Raw genomic sequence first — 15138 nt, forward strand, 5'->3', positions numbered from 1 at the left:
TATCTAGTGTAAGGAAAACCACCATAAGAGACCCAGGAAACAAGTACTTATCACTACTTTACAAAGAAGAGATGCCATATTCTAGGGCACAGTATAACTAACATCAAAGACCTTTATGTGATGCCATGTCCCTAGTACGTAGGATACATGGGTCTGGGAACCAAGAGTGGAAGTAGAAAGGTCCCTGCTTAGCATCTATTGAGGGTTTAACTGTGTCCTCCAAAAAGATAAAACAAAAGTCCTAACCCCTGGTGGTTGCAAATGCGACCCTAGTTTTTATACAGGGTTTTTGTAGATATCATGTACTTAAAATGATGTCATACTGGATTAGGGTGGCCCAAATCCAATGACCCCTGTTCTTATAAGTGTCCACCTTATTGGGACAGAGACACAGAGACTGACACACTGAGGGAAGAAGGTTGTGTGAAGACGAAGGCAGAGGCTGTAATTCTTGCGTCACAAGCCAAGGCATGCCATGGACTTCTGACAGTCAGCAGAAGCTAAAAGTTAAGGAAGGATTCTTCCTTAGAGTCTTCCAAGAGAGCATGGCCTTCAGGCATCTTGATTTCATACTTTTAGCCTCCAAAACGATGACAGAATAAATTTCTGTCGTTTTAAGCCACAGAGTTTGTGGTAATTTGTTACGGCAGGGCTGGGAAACTAATACAACATCAGTCCCAGTGCGTCACTTAGGGATGTGTGCTTCCCATCCCTGAAACTTTGGCTCCATGGGTTTAAAAGGTCCTGATCCCCAAAGTAGCCCACTTTCCCTAGAAGACAAGGCAGGGGTCCCACTGAACATCAGCTACGGTTACCACCTGAGCACTGTAGGCCCCTGGTGCCAAGGCATCCAAAGAAGAGAGACCACCATCTTGGCAAGGCTGGTCGACTCTGATCATCCTAATTGTGGGGAAATAGGTTCTACTTATATAAATGGGTTAGAAAAAAAACAGTGTGGAAAGCCGCCACCATGGGGTGAAAGTGCCTCAGGTGAGCTATCGAGATATTGTACTGGGATCACGAGCAACTTGTTGTATCACCTGCAGGAACTTACTTTCCATCTGATGCCTGTATACCTTGATCACAAACGCCACTTGCCCCCTAGACTCTTTGCTTCTTACACACACAAGTTAATGATAACTGTCTGATTGTTTTCTCCACCTTCACCACGTGTGTAAGATCTTATTTTCTTCACTTTCACCATGTGTGTACAACCTTATGCACTCAGTAAATACGGAGAGGAAACCCCTGTTTGGGGTTCTTGTCTCCTCCTGGACATTAGCCTCTCTCATATTCAATTTTGCATCTGCTCTCTTGCCGGACAAGAGAGAACTCCAGACTCATAGTCTGCAACACATAAGGAAGTAGGGCTATTGCTATATAATGAGGGCAGGAAGGAACATGTTTGGCACCCAGTAATCCACTTGGGTCCCTCTTGGTACTTCCACGTCTAAATTTGACGGTAAATGGACAAATGCAGCAACCCTGGCCTGAGGAGGGCAGAATGAACAGGAGGGTCAGGCCCCCCGGGGATGGAAGTCTTAGTCATGCCACTGGGACCAGAAGGTTGAGGCTGAGGACAAGGATGATCCACAATGGATACAGAAGAGGGAAAATAGGCATCTTTGGTAGCCCCAAGACCAGCTGCAGCAGCAGGGGTTATTTCTCATCCCATTACCATGCTTCTTCCCCAGGAAGGGAGCCCATCAGAGTCACAAAGGAGACACTCCTACTCTTGACCCAAATGGATCTGAGGGTACAGGGTGGACCATGGCAGGTCGCTCACTCAGATTCCCTTTCAGAAAGGATGGGCTTGTTGCCTAGCTGTTGCGGTTGCCAGAAGACAGCCCTCAGCCATTAGCTCTTTAGGGAATCTTCAGTCTTTGCTGAAGAAAACTGTCCCACTGAAATCATTATCTCCTAGAGGCAGCCTGCCTCCTCATGACTTAACAATGCAGAAGTGAAAAGGCCCTACCCCATCGCCCGGTCTCCCCATATCTAGAAATGTGGAACCTTTGTGAAATGGATCAATCTAATTAAGCAAGGATTAACTGGATAATTGCACAGTGCTTCATAATCTACGTTGACCTGTGCTTCCTCACTCCCGGTGCACTTTAGAATCACCTTAAAGGAGTGCCTGGGTGGCTCAGTCGATTAAGCGTCCGACTCTTGGTTTTGGCTCTCAAGTCATGATCTCATGGTTTCGTGGGTTCAGGCCCCATGTCAGGCTCTGCAATGACAGTGTGGAGCCTGCTTGGGATTTTCTCTCCTTCTCTCTCTCTGCCCCTACCCCATTCATGCTGTCTCAGTATCTCTCAAAATAAGTAAATAAACTTAAAAAGAAAAAAAAAAAAGAATCACTGGTAAAAATTCTAAAATATACTGGTATCTGGGCCTTATGTCCCAGAGATTCTGACTTAATCAGTTTGGTGTGGAACCAAGCTTGGGTATTTTCTAAAACCTCCCCAAGGTGATTAAAGTGCAGCCAGTATTGAGAACCACTGAGAAACAGCAAGCAAATAAGCCAACGGGAAATGGGCAGAGGAAGTGACCCTGAATATGTATCCTCCTTACTCCCATTTTCACCAAGTTTATAGTCACTTGCTTTATCTCATCAAGGGCTTGGGGATCCCTCCAGGGTTAATTCCCTGGCCTGTAGGAAGTACTTAGAGAAGACTGCTTTTGTGTGATCTTTTCCTTCTAGCATTTTGCTTATGCTCCGTGCTGACTTTCCTGTTTGGCTGTTTCTGTGATCTTTATCTTGTAAATCTGTATCACTTGTTTTGTCTGCCTCAATTGCTATTCTCCTGCAGGTCTCCCCTTGAGTGATACATGTTCCTTAAAGTGTATCCTGCTTGTTTCTGGCACTAGAATTCCTGATCTCATAGCTGGTCCCATCTCTGCAGCGAGCCCCATCAGTCAGTGTGCCCTCCTTCGCCAAAAGGTCTATTCAGGCAAGAAAAATGAGAAGAAAGCAGTATGTTTGCTTCCTGTTCTAAGTATATGGTACAACAGACAACTTTACAAGGGCTGACAGAAATAATTTTCCCAGGAGGTTTTCAAATTCGTCTCATTTTTCTAATTTTCGTATTTGCTAGCAAAGACCAATAATGTACATATGTACACCTAAAGCTAAAACCCTTTGAATAAACTTCCATCTCCGGAATAGACACCATTTGGAATCTCTTCATTTACCACCACTTTCAATTACCAGATGGTAATCTCTATTCAAGCTGGTGTTGAATTTCCTGGGCTTCTCTCAATCTGATGAAAATAGTCAGAGCGACTAATAATGAATCCTCATGGGAGTTTTAGAAGTGCAGAGGAACTTCAGCAGCCCCTTTAAATAAGCAGCCTTATCACTGACACTGTTCTAATGAGACAAGCTGTTTTCCAGTCTTCTTTACCTATCTGTGACCTCAATTGCAATAGTATTTCCACTGTTGCTTTTTCATAGTTCATTGCTGTGTAAATATTAAAACCTAATGTTAGCTAGTGTTCCGTTACATTTTAAAAAGCAATACTCTATTCACTGAACTAGTACGTATTTAGGGATTTTTTTTAAAATTAGAGTTAGCCATAATTATAAAAGAGAGGTTACTTGGAAAATACTCTTCCTTTTCCTATGAACATTTGCTGTTGGGTATGAATATTCAGCTATTTATGGCTGGTGTGTCACAAATGTAATAATTTTTTTAGAAAAGATGCAAAATGCCATCTGTCATCTCAGTCATGATTTCAAAGGCAGAATTTTTAAAAAGAGGAGTAAAGGAAAGGAAGTGAAGAACCTTTAATAACTGTAAACTCTGTTTAAATCCTATAAAAGTTAACCTCCTTCTTTGTCTTCTAAAACTATCTGTGTAATGGCATTTAACATATTTTAGGCTAAACTATCCTCCCAAGGTAGCTCCAAAGGTCTATTTCTGCTCAGTCTCTTTTTATTCCCCCATTCCTTTCCATTACAGACTCTTGTATTGTCTATATGGACCCTATCACAGTCCTCCAAAAAAAAAAATGAAAATACCTTCTAATAAACTCCTAAGATCTCTGCACTGACAATTTCCTCTGCTTAAATGTATTCTTACCAAGTATCTGAGGCAGTCATTGTTTTTAAACTATGGCAATCAAAGGAAGGGCAATATATCTTTTAGAATTACAATAATATGCATATGGTACAAGAATTTTCACTTGGCCGTAGATTTTTATTTCATTTGCCTGTCTGTTCTTCAGTTACAGAGATTAATTTTATTTCTCTACTCTTCTCATTTTTTATTAGAATATAAAGATTCCACAGCAAAACTGATGCAGTTCTTGAAAACTCAATAGAAGAAAAAAATGAAATCCTCCATGGACCTGCTCAGAGAAATTGATATAATCTTGTGACCACAGCATGAGTTAAAAAAAAAAAAATCATAGACTAGAAGAAACTACACTAGAATAATCTGGACTTCTGATCAGTTTGGGGCTGCATTTGTGCCTCTGGAAATAAAAAAGATCCAGGATCTTTCCTTGGAAACCAGTTCACTGAAAGACTCTTACTCATGTTAACCTTAATTTCTTCTACTGCAGTTAAAAAAACTCATTGTTCATTTGCCAAAACAATTTTTTTTATTTATAAAAGGAATATATTTTTACTCAGGGTAAAAACTCAAAGAATAAAAAATCATCATCAATTTAATCACCCAATGATACCAAAAACATTTTATATACATTTGATTATATACACACTTGGATTACATAATTGAGAATGGAATATAAATTTTTTGTAAGTTGCATGTGTACATTGCCAATCTTTTTCTAGCTCATAAAAAAATTTTAACCATATAATTTTAATGGCTCTACCATAATTTATTTGAGCCAAATTAATTTATCTGTATTATTTAAACCACTCGTGTCTTGTTTCTCCATTATAAATACTGTTGCAGTCCTATTTGGTAAATATTTAAAACTAATGTTATTCTTTCCTTAATAAACATTCGCAGAAGTAAATACATTACCTAGGTACTGTGAAGGAATTTTTGAATTAATGGAAAAAACAACTATGATGGCTACAATTACATGTATTTTTAAAAATAAAGATAACATAATTTAAGTACATGTATTAAAAAAAGTAGTTTACCTTGTGCAAAAAGAACAGGATGAATTTTAAACCCTCCTCCATTTTTCAAACGTTGAGGCAGCTGTTCAAAATGATAACTATCAATGTAGAAGTAAACTTTCAGAGCCTGCCGACTTCCTTCCGCTTGATATGTAAGAGGAACATCTAAAATGACATTTAATATTACATTATTTCCAAAAGTCAGGTTATGTTATAAAGTGTATTTGTTAACTTTTAAAAAAATCTTGAAAATTACTAGAAACTAATATAAATATATGCATATTATATATAATGTATTATACTCATACAATATACTTGACATATATGTCGAGTTCAGGTTAGGCAAACTTACAGCGCTCTTCAATGAAAGTATTAAATCAGATTCTTATTAGCTAAAGCAACAGATTTATTACTGTACTGTACATAAAATTCTACAATAGGAAACTTCGTTACACTTTGACACACCAGATGTCTCACTTAACTAAATGAGAAGTTTAGTTACACATGGTTTGGAATCAGAATCTCCCAGGGGAGCTGCCTCATTCATATTTTAGTCAAAATGAGTCCTTGGGGTACAATTCTTAAGTAGCGTACAAGAGATTGGGTACAGAGCAACCATTATCAAAATTCGCATGGGTTTTGCAAGTTCCATTCCCTGAGCACCAGATCAAAAACATATTACCTCTGTTGATGCCCTACAGTCATTAGAAATTATCTGTCCAAATTCTTTTAGTTTTCTCAAAGATCTTAAGTTTAATTACTCAAAAACAAAAGCAAAATAAAAAACCAAACCCAAAAAACAACCAATTTGAAAAGCTAAAATGATGCAGGAGTATTTCATAGTGCTATCATAAATACTTCTCATTTTATGTTACTTATCCAAGACAAATAACTTTCATTTCATTTAAAAAGAATGTAAAATCTTCCTAAGAAGCTAGAATAGTCATATTAACCAAGTTAAAAATTAAGGCAAAAATATAGTAGAAATTTTAATCCAAGTTCTTGCTCAATATTTGTTAGTTCTAACCTACTTCTTGAATAAAACTATGTATAAAAGTAGAGTTCAAGGTTAAATCCATTGTGGAAGAGAGATTCCAGGTTTCTCATTAAATGTAGGTAATTATGCATATCAATAGCAGAGGTATTGCATTAACATCTACAAGTCTCTTTTATGCCATATAATAATGCTTATTTTATTTTTCTTTCCATATTTTTAGAGTTTCTTTAACTTTATTTATTTTGAGAGAGAGAGAGAGAAAGGGAGCAGGGGAGGGGCAGAGAGACAGGGAGAGAGAGAGAATCTTAAGCAGGCTCCATGCTATGCTGTCAGCGCACAGCCTGATGCAGGGCTTTGACCTGAGCGAAGATCAAGAGTTGGACTCTTACTGAGCCACCTAGGAGCCCCTTTCTATATGCTTATGGGAGGTATAAAGGATTTGGGTTTAGAAAAGAGAAGACATTTTTCAGTTGAAGAGTTGGAAATTAACTGGATTTGAATGATTGGGAAACTCCGCTTTTTCCTTAGCTCTATAATAGAAAAAGGATGCACAGACACTATAGAAAATGTATATATACTAAGTATATACTAAGTATTTGTATTTTCTAGTTTCCCTTTACATACAATGTCTTTCATTTGTATTTCAATTTTTAAAACTCCATTTGTTTAGTCTTTGGCACCAAATGTTTTTGAAAGAAAGATAATAACGCAGCAGTTGGAGTTCCATTATAGGACAAATAAACATGCTATCCTAGGAAGAAAGAAAGTGAAAATGACTGAAAATTATCAAGTATATTAAATTTAAAATGAAGTTAAAGCTAAGAGTGAAAGAATGACCTTCTCTCGAAGTAATTGGTATACCTGTAAAAGCACATAGTAATGTGGAGCTGAAATTGCTGCCTTTTATTTGTGGAAATTTACCTACTATGGAAAAAAATCGAAGATTAGGACTATGTAACAATTAAAGGCTACAAAAAAATTATTGCACGAAGAAAAGGTCTCTCCTATGGTATTTATTCCAGAGAGGAATTCCAACCGTGGCATCCCATCCCGGTAAACTTGGCCCTCCGTCACTGAACAGGCCCATGAATTTGAAGGTAAATCTCCAAGAAGTTGTTAGTTCCCTTTGCCTGAATTGCTCTTCCTTGACCATCTGCAGGGCTGGGTCTTTATCACCCTTTGGATTTCAGCTTAAAAGCTATTTCTGCTGAGAGCCCTTCCTTGTTGATTCCTTAAAGAGCCACCTTACCCTCATTCTTTATGCACTGCTTATTTCTTGCATAGGATTTATCATGGCCCTAATCATCTTTGTAGTTGATTCCTTCTTTGTTTTCTCCCAAGTAGGCTGTGAGCTCCATAACGATAGGGATGGTGTCTGTCCTATTCACCACGGCATCCACGGTTACAGGTGCAATGCCTGGCTCATATAGAAAAAGTGAAAGCTCAAAAATATCCATTCTGCTAATCATTATAGTAAAATTACCTGTATTTTTGAAAGGGGGGGAGATTTGCTATCATTATATTTTTATTCTCCAAAAACATGAAGATTTTCCATAAAATATATTTAATTTTATACAACCTAATCATTTAGCTCACTTATTCCTTCTTCACTAATTACCTAACATGACATAGAAAGGATCTCGTACTTTCCCTATACTACAGTGGGTTACAATATCCATCTATTCCTTTCCATCTCTCGCTAGTTTCTAAGCTTCATGCCAATGGGGTCTTTGTTTTATTTAGTCACTATTATATCTTGGGAATTTAGTTCAGCAGTTAGCATGGTGTATATACCTAGTATTTCTTAAAGAAAAATAAAATGTCTTCAATCCAGACATTTGAGTTCAACTTGCTTGCAAGCCCTATTTTTTCAGAATCTCATTATTCTTTAATGCAAAAATACGACTATAAATAACGCTAAACATAGCTCTTTAAAAAGAATGCAGAGTAATAAAGTGAGGAGGATGGGTTCAAATATTTGCTGAATACTACCACGAGCCTTGTAATGTTAGGGACTTTCTTTTTTTTTTGTTTTTCAATTTTTTGAATGTTTATTTATTTTTAAGAGAGAGAGAGAGAGAGAGCTAGCACAAGCAGGGAAGAAGGCACATAGAGAGAGGGAGACAGAATCCAAAGCAGGTCCCAGGCTCTGAGCTGTCAGCACAGAGCACAATGTGGGGCTTGAACCCACAGGCCACAAAATCATGACCTGAGCCAAAGTCAGCCGCTTAACCAACTGAGCCACCCAGGCACCCCTTTTTTTTAATTTTTGTTTTTTTCATTAAATTTCTTTTTAATGTTTGTTTTTAAGAGAGAGAGAGAGAGAGAGAGAGAGAGAGAGAGAGAGAGAATGTGTAAGGCTAGGGACTTGCAAATACATTATCTTATTTAAGGCTCATGACCCCATGAGTGAGGGAAAGCTGGTATTCCCATGTTTGTGCATAAGAGTCGCACAAGTTTGGGACTCAAGTTTCTTATCTTCAAAGCACTGTTCTCTTTACAACTTCATGTTTCCTCCCCTCTGTGCTCAGTCCTTCCCTCAAAGACAAGTAGCCAAACTAGTCTTCACTACAGTGATGCAAATTAATTTGTCCATCTGACTCCTCTGTTTCTAACCTTACAGAAAGATCAAATCACATGCAATTAATAATAAAGCTCTAGCTTCCTTATACCACTTAAATAAGATGTGATGACACTGGGTATTAAAAAATTCTCTTCTTTCCTGAATATACTTAGGTATGTTCCTACCATCACTGTTAATGACTTGCTTGGAATATCTATTAGTGTAGCATTGGAACTGACCTTGCCCTAGGGACCTGTTTTCAGAAGTTGAGGTTATGCTTTGAGGACATTCATAAAAATATATATGAATTACATGAATGTTTATATTTGTCACAGATATGTACACATTTACATGCTAATATTACTTGTGTGGTCTTAATTATCTCTAATATTTATACTAGTTTTCAATGTGCTAAAGTTAAACCTCTCATGGTGGCTATGCAATAAGTAACTGTTTTTTTGTTTTTTTTTTAATTTTTTTTAACGTTTTTTTATTTATTTTTGAGACAGAGAGAGACAGAGCATGAATGGGGGAGGGGCAGAGAGAGAAGGAGACACAGAATCGGAAGCAGGCTCCAGGCTCTGAGCCATCAGCCCAGAGCCCGATGCGGGGCTCGAACTCACAGACTGTGAGATCGTGACCTGAGCCGAAGTCGGATGCTTAACCGACTGAGCCACCCAGGCGCCCCAATAAGTAACTGTTTTATCAAGCTTATAACACGGGTCCCCTGCCTGCTTGTTCAACAGACCATTCACCAGTAATGTCGTATTTGAACCATGGAAAACAGTACTCCTGTGAGCTTATGGCCCCTAAAGCAAAATTTAAAAGAACAAAAAAAAAGGTTATGTTGTGAAAATAAGAGTTTCTCTGCATTTGGCAAAATCATACCCACATGACTAAAGTAAATGAAAATATATTCTATTTTATACGTGCCCACAGAAGACCATACAATTTTTTCAAGTAATAATATCCTAACCAATTAATCCCCTTCACCAAGTTCTCCCTTGAATATAATCCAAATCCTTAACATTGTAATTCATGTTCTCATTCTCTCTCATTTATCAGTGAGGATGAAACTTTAATAAAATTCTGTTCTCTCTACCTTCATAATTTAATACATTCAGAATCAACCACTTGTATCATCTCCACAGCTACCCTCAAGGTCAAGTCCCCATCATCTTTCAACCTGGGTCACTGAAGTAGCTTCCTCACTGGTTTGCTTCTGTCCTTGTCCCCAGTAATGCTTTATTCAACACTGCAATCAGAGGCAGCTTTCAGTAGGTAAGCCAGATCAGGTCATTCCTCTGACCCATGGCTTAATTAGAAACGCGAGGTTCTTTCAATGGTCTGGTATAAGCCTCTTCACGTATATTTTCTATCACTTCCGCAGTTGGTTATTATTATTTATTTTACCCTAAATATGACATTTTATATAAAACAATTTGAACTATATTATCAAATATAATATCAAAGTTATGCCATATGTTTTTGTTTGATGTCAAAAAATTCTATGAAACACCTATGAGACATTTAACTACTTACTTGCAACCAGTGGTTCCTCTTCTGATGGTTTAAAGTAAAAAGAAACTTTTTCCAAATCAAATAGTGCAACCAGTGTATCTTCTAACATGGCTTGTTCATCTGTCTAGAAAGAAAGAAAATAGTACAAAATATGATTGGATTGCAAAGGATAGAACATCACATCACATCACATCACATCACATCACATCACATCACATCACATCACATCACACTGTATCACATCTCCAGACCAAAACTAGCTTCATTTGTGTTTTATTTACATGCAAACCAAATTATCAACACTTATCTAAGAATTTACTGTCCACAATGAAATTAACAAATCCCTCAAAGTTACAAGTCTCTTTAATAGTTTTATATTTTTCCTTTTCCATATTACCTAAATGGTTCTACACAATCTTTCAGTCTATTTTGTAGCTATATTCAAACTGTGTTGATTTTTATTATTTACAAACAAATGTGTAAATAATACAATAAGCATGCTATCTGTCTCCAAACTTCTATAATCTTAAAAATGTAACAGCTAAAAGGCAAGAATATTATTTTATTAAAAAGCCACAGTACACAGTTTCCATCCTGTTTTACAATAAGATAGCCGATGCATTATTCATTTTGCAACCTTGTAGAGCTGTGATGAAAGCAATTTGCATGTATGCAGTGATTTTTCTTCCAAAGAGCTTGGGTACAAGAATCGTTTCTATCTCACTTGCCTTTATGGGGCCTTAATCTAGAGTCTTGTGACTATGAAATCTGATTTGTTTTTATCATTCCTTTCATTCTAAGAACATATCATTTCACATTGAAGCAGGTAAGGCCCAGCCACAGTAACAAGTTCTGTGCATGTCTCAGCAATATTATCTTTCTAGTATTAAATTCTGGCCTTCCTATTAGCAGTTTTGTGCATGACCTAGAGTCTTTTATTAATTTCCTCCTGAAAGAATAATTAGCCTTATCATACACAGATTATCTTTTAAAGGTAACATTTGTTTCTTTAAGACTATCAATGATCCTTTTAAATAATGATTTTAACAAGATTTACACACGCTTTTAAAAGTTGCTGTAAGCATACAGCCATTTTGGGGAGGGGGCAGCATGAGTAGAGGGTGAAGCAGATACTAAAGAATGTCCCTTGTGTGAAAAAGAATCACTAACTCAAACTCCAGATTCCAAAGATGTATAGCATGCAAAGCAAAAAGTTAAGAGAATCATCACCTTTGCACTTTGGCTTGGTACTTAATACCGTGTATGGTACACAGTAAGTGCTGGATAAATGTTTATTTTAGTAAACTTATTTTTTAAAGTCCTTTGAAGCAGCAAAAGTATGCCATGAACCTGGAATTGGAAGGATAGGGCTGAAGAATCAGCATCTTCTTAACTGAGAAGAATACACACAAGGAAGAAGTGTCCCAAACAGGCAGGCCTCTGATTGCTATAGCGCAAGTCCTGATGCTCCAGCAGATGTGGCTAAAGTGATATGCAAGTGACCATGGACTGGGCTCAAAGCTCAGGGACACACAGACTGCCAGTGCTGGCACCTCCCATAGAACCTTCCACATTGCTAGGAGGCTTGTATGTGCTTGTTACAGAGACAGAAAAAATATGGGTTTCCTTGACTTTTTATAAAGCAACCTTTGCATTTTTTAAATCAATTCTATAATGTTAAGGGTTTCAAAAGACTAAGGAAAAAAAACAGTTTTCTTGAGATATAATTCACATCCTATAAAAGTCCCCATTTAAAGTGTATAAGCTTAGGGGTTTTTAGTGTACTCAGAGTTGTGTAACTACCACCATAGTCTAATTTTAGAATATTTGCACCACCCCACAAAGAAACTCAGTACCCATTAGCATTCACTCCCCATATCCCTTCTTCCAGTCCTTAGCTCTAGGCAACCATTAGCCTACTTTCAGTCTCTGAAATTTGCCTACTGCACATATTACATAATAATGGACTCAAATAATATATATCTTTTACAGCTATAATCACTTAGCATAATGTTTTCAACCTCCATCCATGTTGTAGCCTGAGAATATCTGTATACAAGTTTTTGTGTAAATATAAGTTTTCATTTTTCTTTGTATAAATATAAGTTTTCATTTTTCTTGTATATTATATAGGAGTAGAATTTCTGGGTTATATGGGAATTCTGTGTTTAACATTTTGAAGAAGTGCTCGTTTTCCAAAATGGCTGCACTGACTTCAGTGTCCATCAACAACAGATGGATAAGGAAGATACGATGTATGTATCTCTCTCTCTCTCTCTCTCTCTCTCTCTCACACACACACACACACACACACACACACACACACACACACATGAATATTACTCAGCCATAAAAAAGGTGAGATGTTGTCATTTGGGACAACATGGATGGGCCTACATTACAGTGATATGTGGAATCTAAAAAACAAAACAAATGAATAAACAAACAAAAGACAAATCAGGCCTATAAATACCACAACAAACTGATGGCTGCCAGAGGGAAGGGGGTGGTGGGATGGGCAAAATGGATAAAGGGAAGTAAAAGATACAGGCTTCCAGTTGTGGAATGAATAAATCATGGGAATAAAAGGCACAGCATAGGGAGTATAGTCAGTAGTACTGTAATAGTGTTGTATTGTGACAGATGGTAGCCTTGTGGTGAGGGTAGCAGAACACATACAGAGGTTGAATCATTATGTTGTACACCTGAAACTAATGTAACATTGCGTGTCAACTATATTCAAATAAAAAATATATGGAAAAAAATTTAAAAACGGCTGCACTATTTTACATTCCCACCAGCAATGTATGAGGGTTACAATTTCTCCTTACCAACACTTGTGATTGTTTTTTGGATTACAGTTATCCACATCTCAATGTGTCCTAGTATCTTATTGTAGTTTTGGGTTGCATTTCCCCAATGGCTAATGATGTCGATCATCTTTTCACGTGTTTTCTGGCCATTTTATATCTTCTTCCAAGAAACACCTATTCAAATCCTTTGTGTGCTTTTTTAATCGAGTTGTCTTTTTATTAAGTGCTAAGAATTCATTGTAGAGTCTTGGGACACTTGGTGGCTCAATTGGTTGAGCGTCCAACTTTTGGTCTCAGCCAAGGTCATGATCTCATAGTTGTGAGCTTGATCCCGCATTGGGCTCTGTACTGACAGCTGTGGAGCCTGCTTGGGATTCTGTCTCTTCTTCCCTGCCCCTCCCCTGTTTTTGCTGTCTCTCTCAATCTCAAAATAAATTTAAGAAATTAAAAAATAAAGAATTCTTTCTAGAGTCTGGATATGTCACTTATCAGGTATATAAGTTCAAATATTTTCTCCCATTCTTTGGGATTTGGAACAAAATTAAGTTTAAAGTAAAAGTACCAGCACTTGATTAAACAACGGCAGTTTTAAAATAAAAGTAGAATAGAAATGAAGCCTCATTCATTCACCCATCTAACAAACACTTAATGTGTTAGGAAGTGGGTTTCCTTTCTTACATCATTTCTATTTGATAGGAAATAATTAATATTTATTTTGTTTGTAAACATTTCCAAAAGTGCCTTATTTCAAAATTTTCATTAGTTAAATCTTTCTGAGTTTTATTAGCAATCAAGTAAGAAATCGGTCGCCCACATGGTGCGCACAGAATCTTTTCAAAAGAACCTAATTTTGTTTCTCTGAAGTACACTGAGGCAGACTTCCTTACCTTATCATTCCAGAACCTTTTATGACTGCGCAGTATTGCAATTACCTCCCTATCTTCATTATCATTAAAGAAAAACATTTTGATATATAAACTCACATAGATTTGTTTAATAGGTGACAAAGTATCTCATATTTAAAATCACAATTCTATTTGATGAGCACCTTCAGCTTATACGTAAGAGTGAACATATTTGTCTTTTTGAACATCATGACAACTATCAGAACCACAGAAAGTATATGTTAAAAGACTACTTTGATTTATCAAATATTTTGTGATGCTTTCTTCATGTGCACTGTGGGAAACTGATACATAAATATGGACTATTCTACAATAATTAAGGCAGTGTTCTTACATTTAACAGGACAAACATGTGTGCAAAGGAAGGAAATAAAATCATTTAACATACACAGATTTTAAACAGATTGTCAGATGGTAAGGCATGAAAGTTGTCAGATCTTGTCTATCAAGCAGGCTCCAGAATATCAACCTCAGTGGGAACTTGGCTTTCGTGGCACTTCTGGATTGGAAATAAGGAACCACAGCATAAAGACCCTCTTTCCACTGATGATCTTTCTCCGTCACTGCTTAGGGATATAGGAATTAGTAACAGATGGAGGCTTTCTCCGCTTTCAGCAGCCTGAGAATACGTAAAATCAGGAAAAAAGAAATACCTTCTACATAGTTACTAAAACCATATTTGCCCATGGAAAATGAATTCTTTTAAAGTAGCTGACTGCCTGCTAATATATAATGAATAACCACTTATTTGGGAATGGGTTACAAGGTATGTTGTGGTTGTCATAGGCAGTGGGAGACACTGTGATTCCTTACCAAGTTTGGTGACAGGAGCGACTGAAAGTGAAAAAGAACACCTGCATTCGCTATCTGGTCCAGCCACCTTCTGCTGGCCTCCCCGGTGTCCATCTCATTGTCTTTGCTGCTGTCAAACATCTGGTTTAAGGCTGCCATAAGCTGCTCAGAGAAGGCACAGACTGTGGCCACGAGACTCTGGCAGAAAACCATGTCTCTTCGGAGCTGTGTCTCACTGTCTGTAACCCAGGAGAACATAAAGACAGTTTTGAAAAATGCCACAGGTAAATAAAACCAATTCATTAAGCATTTATATTTGCTGTTATTTCATCCTTTCACTATACTCAAACCATGTGGAAAATGTGAATCTGAACTCTACTAATGAGCATACATTTTAGCAAATATGCTAAACACCAAAAAAATTTAACAACCATTAAAATAACTTTGGT

The 15138-nt window shown here is 37.1% G+C and overlaps 1 protein-coding gene across 3 annotated transcripts in view; it reads right to left on the reverse strand.

Moving 5' to 3' along the window:
* Window positions 1–15138, reverse strand: part of PREX2 (phosphatidylinositol-3,4,5-trisphosphate dependent Rac exchange factor 2) — a 292149-nt gene that overhangs the window by 78550 nt on the left and 198461 nt on the right. For all 3 annotated transcript variants that reach the window (XR_008292620.1, XR_008292621.1, XM_053208257.1), the window contains exons 32-34: window positions 14711–14928; window positions 10201–10303; window positions 5120–5263 (exon numbers count right to left, since the gene is read on the reverse strand). Coding sequence is in view for 1 of the 3 variants with exons in the window: in XM_053208257.1 (XP_053064232.1) it covers window positions 5120–5263; window positions 10201–10303; window positions 14711–14928 (465 nt within the window). In the remaining 2 variants the exon portion in view is untranslated. The remainder of the gene's footprint in view (window positions 1–5119; window positions 5264–10200; window positions 10304–14710; window positions 14929–15138) is intronic.

This window comes from Acinonyx jubatus, chromosome F2 (genome assembly GCF_027475565.1).
Source record: "Acinonyx jubatus isolate Ajub_Pintada_27869175 chromosome F2, VMU_Ajub_asm_v1.0, whole genome shotgun sequence".
NCBI classification, from domain to species: Eukaryota; Metazoa; Chordata; class Mammalia; order Carnivora; family Felidae; genus Acinonyx; species Acinonyx jubatus.